Raw genomic sequence first — 10438 nt, 5'->3', positions numbered from 1 at the left:
CGAAGTACAACACATATCCACTTTAAAATCTACTTAAGTACAATATCTTTATAGTTCTGCTAAAAGTAACATGCAAAAATCTCCAAGAACTAGAACTAGACCAAAGACTGCATTTTAGTTCCACCTGCTCTGAATAGTTTGATTTTACAGTTTGATAATTGATCTGGAAACATTAAAACTGTATTTAAAACTCACTAATATGAATTTAAGTGCCTAAATGACCTGATTATGCAGGCGTATATATAGAAAAGACAAAGACACATAGAACAGTGGTGCCCCAGCCCCTTAGTGTAACTTCTGTGCCCTCCTCATACTCCATCAAAGCTTGTTAGAAACTCACTTGGTAACAAATACAAGTAAAACATGGCTCGCGTTAAACAATTGACCCCATTTTCACTCTCTGGAGATCGAGACTGATAAATGGGATACACTAATAATATTCTGAAACATATGAAAAGTATAGTTTCAACACAGCTCAGCTACTTTGTCCCAATTATGCTTTATAAATGTATGGAATATATATATATATTGGAAGAAGGTCACACCAACTTATACTCAAAAGATTTAAACCTAGTATCATTTAAAATGTTACATATTTATACTTTTTTTTTTTTTATTTAGAACATGTAGATTTTCCAGAAGGACATCTTTTGTACCCATTCTACAGAGGGATGGATGGGATGTAAAATATTTGATCATAACAAAAAATGGTTCACTGAAAGATTGCATAGTTGTCTATGCAGACTTTTGCCATTATTATACATTTTTTTCTCTTTATTTGCTTATTTCTAATAAAAACACTGAGTAGCTACTGTTCTAGAAAAAATCATAAAAACTATAATTTTAAGCCCACCTTAGTGTAGTTTAGTTTTATCAGCCCACACGTTAGACAAGTTTCTCAAAACATTTTAAAAGTAGTCATTCTTAACTCTGCATCCACAAATATCCGCTGCCATTCAAACAGAAAAATGCAACATCTTTACAACTTCTCAGAGATGCAGTAAATTGTGCTTTTATGGGTAATGCGCCCATTAAAGAGTAAAGGCAATAAGAGACGTCAAGACAAATGACAGCTTTTGAGTGCCATCTGCAATCTTGAGCTTCGCAAACTCAATTATTCATAATGCATTTATGAAGCCCGCAGAGACTGCGCTGTCATCCCTGTTCAAACTAACGGTGAGACGCAACATAAAGGGACAAGCTCCGCGGGATGACAATGGCCTCACACACAGCACTCACGGGTTTTTGCTGCCACCTTCTGGGGAAAAAGAATACCTCCAAAACATAATTCCTACTTGGCTCCAACTCAAATTACAAGGCTGGGTGGAGAGTGTCAAAATAAATTAAATCCGGCTGTAGACAGCTCAAAGAAGAAAATACAAGAAATGACTAAAATTTGTACAGTGTGGTCGCTTTTATTTTATAATATCAAATAACTTCTTTGATTGACAGAGAAATAAAAAAATATATCAATATGATACATTAGGCTTCATTTGATTCTCAAGAACTGAGAAATAACACTTACTGATATTCTGCCATGTTTTTACAGTTCACTGATAAAAAAAAAAAAAAAAAAATGATGCTATTGATTTTCCACTATCAAACTATAATACAAAAATTTGCTTCTCACCAATTATGATGCAATATAATTACCAAATAGCAGGTCTTCAGCCTAGTTTCAAAATGTCTGTGGGCTGACAAGCACGACATTCTCACCGCGGATGAAGAGTTGGTTGATGTGTCTCGTGTGCACTTTGCCGTATGTCTGGGGGACTTTCTTTTCCACAGCACCTCTGGAGTCTATCGGGGCGTCTCCTTTGCTGGTTGAAGATTCAGTGTCTTCTGGTTTGATTTGTTCTGTATTTGTTGCTTCTTCTGCACCCACATTTTCCTGTAGCTTCAGCTTTTCAAACAACTGCAAAAAAATTCAGGTAGTTCTATTATTCTGATATTTTACCAGATGGGGACATGAGAAAATAATCTGTACTAAAAAAAAAACTGAAATAGTCGTTTTAGGAATATTTATATATCCCCAAATAAGTATAGCAGTAAAAAACAGATCTGTAAGAAGAGCTGATCAACAATTATTATAAAAACACATGCAGTGTAATTTTTCAAACATTAGTACAGTGCGATTTGACATTTCTGCAACATAGTGTTCATTTTACAGTATATTCATTTTTTGTGAATTCATTATTCACATTCATTATAAAGACAAAAAAAAAAAAGTAAATACCCTTGTAACAGTGAGAGCTTTCTCATGGTAGAGAGCTTGTCCGAGAAGAGGTTCTCTATAAGTCTCATCAACGTCCACCATTGCCTGAAAAATATCAATCATGAATTCAAGTTAAAAATAAAAATAAAAAGTAAACATAAAAATAGCTTACCATATTCCAAAACCTGTCAAAAGCCACAATGAAGCCGGAACAGATGCCTCGGAGCCCCTTGAAGGTTCTGATGTGGACTCTGACTCTTATTCGCTCCTGAACAAATCTGTAGAGTTCACCCAGAGGACTGCCCTGGCACACTGTGGAAAGAAGAAAAGGTTGCTAGTTAGAGAAATAGAAATTTGCACTTGCACATTAAAACCTGCTTGTCTTCACAGAGAGTATAAGTGCGTGTATTTAAGATGTTTCTAAGGCATAAAACACCTGTGACTGGACACATGCATGTAACATGAAATCTTCATTTTCATAGTTGAACATTTCAGGCAAAGTAATTCATTAATTCATCTCATTCTCCACTGACACACTCCACTGACTAGAAAAGTTGCATAGTGAACCATAACAACTAATAATATACTCTTTAAATGTTCAGCTAATTGACTTATCTTAAATAATCTATCAATAATCACAACTACAGGCTTTGAATACAGTACAAAACCCACACTGTGTTGATATCTTGCATGTATATTCTAAATGATGATGATGATTGGACTGTATCTTAAAGGACCAAAAAGAGTAGGCTTTTGAACCCACGTGGCATCCTCGTGAGCACATTTTTGACAGGTTTGTCCCTCCTTCGCCGCTGGGTGCCGCTGCTCGCGCCCTCCTCGGACTCGGGTATTGGGTTGTTTACCATCAGCTTCTTCAGCCGCTCTATCCTCTCCAGATCCACCACTCCTTTCATGGCCTTTCTCCGCCGTTTCTCCACATTTTCAGGCTTGGCTCCTCTAGCTCTGCTGCCCTTCAGAGCGCTCTCGTACGCGGCTATATTATTGAGGCATTTTGCATTTGGGAAAGGGAGCTTCACAGTGGGCGAATACAAGGCTAAAAGTGGGTTAAACTTCTCCGAGCACACATCAGTTTCGTCCTCGTCATGGTCTCCACTGTCTGCGACTTGGACACGCTCCTGAGCGCTCGGTGTTTTTGATCCAGGTGTTGATTTAGCCTCTTTACCGTCGGGTTTGCTCCCCTTTCTTTCACTTTCCTCCATGTGTGACGCTGCTATAGACTGTCTATGGACGCTACCCGGGAAAGTCAAACATCCGGGTATCGCGTGTGGTCAATTTGAGCGTTCACTCTGCCTAATTTTAACATAACCAAAATTAGTCATACCAAAAATGTAGCATTTATTTTCGTTTCTGCTATTAGTCTTTGCTATTTTAATGTAATAAGGCACTTCATTAATCACCTTTTATCCCATTCAAAATTACGGTAAACGATACACATATCTTCACTTCATACAATCTTTGAGCACATGCAATTTCCCTTTTCACCACTAGATGGAGACAAACTATCATTGTGTTGCTCCGTTGGGGAATGCTATATGCTATACTGAACGTGATATTGCCCATACATTTTACCAGTAATATATTTATACCACAGCAAATAAGATTTTATATAGTTGATCATCCTAAAATGTTCCCCAGCTTTGTTTAGCACACTTTGTAGATACGGCGGAACCTTTGTTCGTTTGGCTCGTCGCTCACTACGGCAGAGTTTGGCGACGGACTGTATACAAACCAACGTGTTTACAACAATCCATACATTCGTGTAAGGACCTGATTAATTTGCTTATTTTACATTGAATAGTGTTAGTCAGTAAACTTGACTCGGGTCAAAAGACGTACAAAACTATAACCATTCTTAGAAAAGTCGTGTGTGGTTTCTGAAAGTGCCAACTCCAAGCATGACCATCTAAATGTAAGTCTATAGATTCTCCTCGAAATGCATTAAACTACAAATTAAATTAAGCTATTGTAGATGTTGTCCTTCTAGACTGATTTTCTAACAACACCTCTCAGGTTAACTGTCATTGGAACCGGCAGATTGTGTAAAGCTGCCCGATCCAGCCTCGTCAAACCACTAGCAAGTTTATCCATCAGTTCCAGTGTTATGGCCAAGAGCAAGTTTGAATATGTCCGCAACTTTGAAGCAGATGACACCTGCCTCAGGAACTGCTACATTGTGGTTAGGCTTGATGGTCGCAACTTCCATAAGTACATCTTTCTTTCTAAGCATAATATATGATAATATATTCAATGTTTAATTATGTAAATATTTCTTTTAACAGATTTGCTGAGCAGCACAAATTCACAAAACCAAATGACAACAGAGCACTCGGCCTGTTAACTAGAAGTGCTCGTTCTGTGATGGAGGAGCTTGAAGATATCGTCATTGCCTATGGTCAGAGTGATGAGTTCAGTTTTGTTTTTAAGAGGACAACCAACTGGTTTAAGAGAAGAGCCAGGTAATAATGTTAATAAATATAGCTTACATTCATGCCTATAGTTTAAAGGTGCACTGTGTAACTTTTTGCTGGGGGTTCGTGAACAGCTTGTTTCTATGGATATGTCATTGCTCTGCCTGGACACAGTATGACATTAAACAGCTCTACTTTACATTTGTTTATTGTATGTATGAAAGTGGTGTGTGCATGAGTGATGGTGGTGGTCGGAGGGGCCAATGGCACAGATTTGCAACTGCGCTTCTGTCAGTCTGCCCCAGGGCAGCTGTGGCTACCATAGTAGCTTACCACCACCGTGTATGGAGTGAATTAATAATGATCTGTAAAGTGTCTGTGAAAGGCGCTATATAAATAAAAACTTAATATTTATTCAATAACAGGTGGTTTTATTGCTCAAAAATACCTAACAGGCATTCTGACAGCGAGCAGGATTGCCTTTCCACAGATCTGACCTGTAACTTAGTCTGGTTTGGTCTCTATGAAGATAGAAAGGTTTAATGCCATACTGTGAAACTTTCCAGACAAAGCTATAGCATTTCCCTGGAGAAAAGCGTTTGACGGACCCTCCACCAGAAAAAAGGTGCATAATGCATCTTTAAGATTGAGCTGGAGGAACAGGTCAAAATTCTATTGTGAAATCTGATGTTTAACTGTCACATTGGATATGTTTTGACCACGTTTATAGTGAATATCTCTTACTGGGCCTATTTACATAACATAAAAACTGGCACAAATGTCTTCTCTGCCAGCATAAATAAAAATGAGTTTGTTTTAAATTATTTTTTTCACAAAAGGTAAGTAAGGGGTGCCATATTATTTAACCCCAAAGGCACAGTTGTCATCAACTGAACGGACTGTAAGCTTTAAGCATAATATGGACATTTGTGGAACCAATGCCAAACAAGTAATGATAAGATTTAACATTTGTGGGTCATAAATTTGGATACATCTTTCAAAAACTATAAATCTCCCATCCATTTACATAGGCCTTTGCCTTTCATCCGAAATGATGATATCTTTACATTTTTGAGTGTGAACGAAACCTATTTACAGGTAGTCTAATTGCTTATTGACTAATATTGCCTATATTCTCTCATGTTATTTCAGTAAACTCATGACTCACGTAGCCTCCCAGTTCTCATCCTCGTATGTGTTTTATTGGAAAGAGTTTTTTGGGGAACAGCCACTCTTGTATCCTCCGGGCTTTGATGGGCGTGTTGTCCTGTATCCTAGTAACCGCAACCTCAGAGACTATTTGAGCTGGAGGCAGGCTGATTGTAAGACATGTGCATTGCACTTGAATATAATTATTATGGGAAAACACTGGAGCTCATGCAGTGTTTAATGTCTGACAGGTCACATAAATAATTTGTACAACACAGTCTTTTGGACATTGGTGCAGAAAGGAGGATTAACAACAGCACAAGCTGAGGAGCGCTTAAAGGTAAAACAGACTCAAATGTATGATATACGTTGTATCAAAAATGATAATGGTATTGATATTGTTCATTTGTGACCATATGTCTTTATCAATGCCCAGTCTCATGATGTTGGGAGCTAAGCATGTTTGTGCCTGGTTAGTATTTAGATGGGAGACCACTGGGAATACCAAATACCACTGTGGGGCAACAATGACTCTTGAGTGCATACTGCCAAGTATGAATGAATAATGTAGGAAATTGTAAACCGACTTTGAGAACTTTGAAAACAAATGCATTATTGTTAATAATATTATTTTTGTTGGTCCATTTATTTAATCTTTGTGTGTTTTTTTCTAAAGTGTATAATTAAAATGTCAAAACCTTAGAATAGTGCTACACATGGTTTTGTTGTTTTTAATGCCAATAGTAAACAACAATGTTAATGGAGGCAATCAAGATCAAATGAACTGTGATCTAGGTATGAGTCCATCTCTGGGACTAGAAAAGCTGATATGTCCACACACATAGAAATACACACAAGCCTGTTTCAGGGTGGTCATCAGGTCTGTCAGTATTTGAAACAGCTGCAGTGCTGCTTTATTCTCTGTTTCGGAAACACAGATGAGGCGACGACAGTTGATGAAATGGGGAAATGTTCTGGTTGGATGTTTGTGCAACACAATCCCCAAAATATTTGTGTCATGCAGAGTTTTGTGTATTCTAGATTGTTCCATTTGTTTTTGTGGCCTACTGACCCTAATTTAAAATGCATGTTAGACTATTGATTTCACTTAAACATAGTTAACACGATTATGCTGCTGTAAATCTTAGTTTTCACAGTTTGACAGATTTAGTGAAGTTAATGATTTAAATACAGGTTGGATATGCACAGCACTACATTATATACATAAAGGTAACCCCAGGTAATATCTAACAACCGTACTGTAAACAAAAGACAAATTTAAATCAAAGTCCTTGTTTGACAAAAAATCAGGAAAATCCTTTTTTCTCTAAACATCATCAAAATGTGTTCCTTTTCTGCATTTTGGTTGAGATTTTGTGCATTGATGACATGGACAGAGAACTTTTAGAACTCAGTGCTACTTCCTGAAATGTCAATTTTTTCTTCTCAAACCTTTCCTGGCATCACTTCTCTAATACGGAGAGATAGAATTCTGGACAGGGAATCATAAACTGCCACTTGACTGGTGGAAAACTGATAAATATTTACCAGTGATATTATTTTATAAACAAACAATCAAACTGTCATATACTTTTTTATAATTGTTACCATTTCTCATTCTAGGGAACATTAGCTGCGGACAAAAATGAAATCCTGTTTTCGGAGTTTGATATAAACTACAACAATGAGTCTCTTCTTCACAGAAAAGGAACTACTCTTATTTGGGAAAAGGTAAAAAACATTTGTTTTGATGCTTTTTCCTATTTAGTAATTACCAAAGCCCAACTTGCACATATTTCACACTATATTAGCATCAAAGCTATTTTTATGTGTGGGAAATAAAAAGTAATATTTTATTGTGTCTTTCCAGCATGATGAAACTGTCACTAAACGCATGAAACTTCCTAATCAGGAGGAGAAAGATGTGAATGTGACACGGAGCAGGAAGAGGGTCCAGGCTTATCACTGTGACATCATTGGGGACCAGTTTTGGGAGGAGCACCGGGACATTTTAGAGGACGACAGCTAATGGCCTCTGTCATGGTGTGAAGGATAAAAACATAATACGGCTTAAGTGGATCCATTCAGACAAGACTGTCATGGTATATAGCTGATTGATATGGAATAATGACTAAGAGGATTTTCCCACAAGGACTGGACTTTAAATAACTAAATATTCCCATGGTTTCTCATGACTAAAAGTTGTAGTTAAATATATCCCATTTCATTATATAGTTTTATAGTTTTTTTATTCATATCTTTTACTGTTGAAATAAATCATTTACTCCAAATAATAACACATTCTTGTCAATCATGAGTCAATTTGCATAATTATCGCTTAGTAAAACTACACATTTGAGTAGTCCATATGGATTCTTAAGCATTCAGCCTTGAACTCGAGCATATAAAATACAATAAATAAAAGACTGCAGTGCTCTGGTGTCTGACATACATTATTTTAAGATATGCCTCTATTAACATTACTAGATAAATAAAAAATATTTCTCCTAATGCTTATATAAAACAAAAGCATATATTTCATTCCACATTCCTTCAAGTACACATGCATTCTTGTTAACTGTGCTCAGGACTGTCCAGGGGTTGATTTAAGCAGCAGACAGCAAAAGATAATACCTCGGCTGCACTGGAGCGGCCTTGTTTTGATGCCAGGACACCATTTTGAGAAGTGAAAGGATTCAAAAGCCTGTTGCACTGTCATCAGAGCTAAGAATACCCCACACACCCTGCTCACACACCACCACTCTGCCATGTGCTCCCGGGCATATTTATCATCACACTTAGGAATGACCGCCTTAGTATGAATGGCTGTGCCACACTGTATTTTGATACTGCACAGGGGTCAGTTTCATTTGGATTTACTAGAGCAGTATTTTTGGTATGGTAACCTTGGTCCAAGCATTTCACTCTACTGTATTTGATGTAACTTGGGTCAAGTTACATCAGTTCATTTAAATGAATCAGAGACCTAAAGGTACATTGTGTAACTTTTATGGTGGAGAAGCCGATCAAATGCTTTTCTTTCTGGAAATGTTATTGCTTTGTCTGGAATGGTTCACAGTATGGTATTAAACTTTTCTATCTTCATGAAGATCAACACAGAAAAAGTTACAGGTCAGCTCTATGGAGAGGTGACCCCACTCACAGTCAGAAAGTCAGTTTTTCAAGGAATTTTTGAGCAGAAAATCTGTAATTGATTAAATGTAAGGTAGAGCTGTCATACTGTGGAACATTCCAGACAGAGCAATGACATCTCCATACAAACAAGCAGGTGACGGACCCCCACCCACAAAGTTACATCAGATTACCAATGTCACTGATCATGAATTAACATTGCAAATGTTGCATGGTTGTTGAGGAGAATCATATTTAAATGTGTTAATAATCAAAAACTGCTTTGTGACATATGACTAGATTGGAGATAAATGCCATCTAACTAGAAGACTTTTTATGTTTATATTGACATCTGGCCACTGATTATGAACAACTGTTGCGTTATAGTAATATTGCCTTAGCAGAGAGGTATACTGTTATCAACCATGTCTATTAATTTGAGGCATTGATCCACCATGTTTGTGCTAAAAAGTGCTAAAATATCCGTAGCTACTATTATGGTAAAAACTGCATAAAGTAAACTGACCATTAATATATTTTTCCCATTTCCTATAGACTTTGAGCCCAGTTTAGTTTTGAAGTGTACTTGGTTTGGTCCTGCTCTGGTCTTGGTTCACTCCTGTCCAGGTTTAGTTCCTGGTTTAGTCTCAGTTAAGTCCTTATTTAGATGTAGTGTGTTAGCAACCCTCCCTTTTATGTAATTTGGATCAGTGCAGAAGGCTTATTGATATTCCAGCTCTCAGTCTAATTCAGTTTGAACAAAGAGTTAAATACAGACATAGCCCACTGGACAGCCTCTGTGCAGTTCATTTGGGCTACAGCCAAACCCACACCACAGTGAAACAGCTATTGGAAATAAGAGGTGTTTCGACAGGCAGCGGCACGTTAAGTTATTTAAAGGCACCATGTGTTTTCATTCATGCCACTGTGTTAATGTGTGGTGGCCTCAGAATAAGGTCAGTATTTTTATCTATAATGAGAGCTTTGGTATCTTACACACTGCACAATATTAGCTTAATATGATTTTTTTTAGAAGAATGTAGCTGGTTTCATTATTGTATGTGTGCTAGCCATTGAAATGCAAGTATGTGGAGTAATATATATATAACTGAAAGGTTTTCATTCCGCACTCTTCTCTCCAATTTATGTCTCTCTTTTTTTTATTTTAATCTTCACGATTATTTATGTTTTGATTTGTTTTTATTATGATTTTAATGTATTTCTTATTCTGTAAAGCACTTTGAATTACTTTGTGTACGAATTGTGCTATACAAATAAACTTGCCTTGCCTTGCCTAATATTATGAATGGCATTGCCTGAAATCTCTGCATCTCACTGTATGCATTAAACTTGTCTATCTCCATGGCGACAAGCAGTTGGCACTATCAGAGGAAGTTACAGCTCAGATCTGTGGAAAAGCAATCCCACTCACAGTAAGCCACAGTGCATACCTTGTTTTCTGGGTATTTTTGAGCAATTAAACACATTTTTAATGAGCTATACTTTTAATGCC

At 37.0% G+C, this 10438-nt stretch overlaps 2 protein-coding genes across 3 annotated transcripts; one reads left to right on the top strand and one right to left on the bottom strand.

Annotated features, from left to right (window-relative positions):
* Nucleotides 1-1392: 1392 nt before the first annotated feature.
* Nucleotides 1393-3491, bottom strand: lsm11 (LSM11, U7 small nuclear RNA associated). 2 transcript variants are annotated; one of them, XM_055158949.1, is made up of 5 exons: nucleotides 2979-3491; nucleotides 2388-2527; nucleotides 2237-2320; nucleotides 1654-1915; nucleotides 1393-1553 (listed from the first exon to the last, which is right to left on the bottom strand). In XM_055158949.1, the coding sequence occupies exons 1-4, from the start codon at nucleotides 3433-3435 to the stop codon at nucleotides 1679-1681; spliced, it is 918 nt and encodes a 305-aa protein (XP_055014924.1). In that variant the 5' UTR covers nucleotides 3436-3491; the 3' UTR covers nucleotides 1393-1553; nucleotides 1654-1678. The 2 variants fall into 2 exon arrangements, with proteins under 2 accessions (XP_055014924.1, XP_020782781.1); XM_020927122.2 differs by having other exon boundaries at nucleotides 1393-1915.
* Nucleotides 3492-3544: 53 nt separating this feature from the next.
* On the top strand, nucleotides 3545-8092 carry thg1l (tRNA-histidine guanylyltransferase 1-like). The gene is made up of 7 exons (XM_020927302.2): nucleotides 3545-4145; nucleotides 4247-4441; nucleotides 4516-4692; nucleotides 5797-5966; nucleotides 6045-6133; nucleotides 7417-7524; nucleotides 7664-8092. Coding segments are annotated over exons 1-7 (900 nt in total). The 5' UTR covers nucleotides 3545-4143; the 3' UTR covers nucleotides 7823-8092.
* Nucleotides 8093-10438: the final 2346 nt, after the last annotated feature.

This window comes from Boleophthalmus pectinirostris, unplaced genomic scaffold (assembly GCF_026225935.1).
Source record: "Boleophthalmus pectinirostris isolate CB_2022bp ecotype Guang Dong unplaced genomic scaffold, ASM2622593v1 HiC_scaffold_23, whole genome shotgun sequence".
NCBI classification, from domain to species: domain Eukaryota; kingdom Metazoa; phylum Chordata; class Actinopteri; order Gobiiformes; family Gobiidae; genus Boleophthalmus; species Boleophthalmus pectinirostris.
The sequence above is the reverse complement of the archived record's forward strand: the minus strand, read 5'-3'. Positions and strand labels throughout refer to the sequence as shown.

Bases quoted from the DNA above. Each gene is read 5' to 3' on its own strand.
- lsm11 (XM_020927122.2), bottom strand. From the start codon at position 3,435: ATGGAGGAAAGTGAAAGAAAGGGGAGCAAACCCGACGGTAAAGAGGCT. The intron at 2,528-2,978 runs GTGGGTTCAAAA...TTCTTTCCACAG, and splicing joins TGTGCTCACGAGGATGCCAC to TGTGCCAGGGCAGTCCTCTG. The intron at 1,916-2,236 runs GTATTTACTTTT...ATTTTTTTGCAG, and splicing joins AAGCTCTCACTGTTACAAGG to TTGTTTGAAAAGCTGAAGCT.
- thg1l (XM_020927302.2), top strand. The intron at 4,442-4,515 runs GTACATCTTTCT...TTCTTTTAACAG, and splicing joins GATGGTCGCAACTTCCATAA to ATTTGCTGAGCAGCACAAAT. The intron at 5,967-6,044 runs GTAAGACATGTG...AATGTCTGACAG, and splicing joins GAGCTGGAGGCAGGCTGATT to GTCACATAAATAATTTGTAC.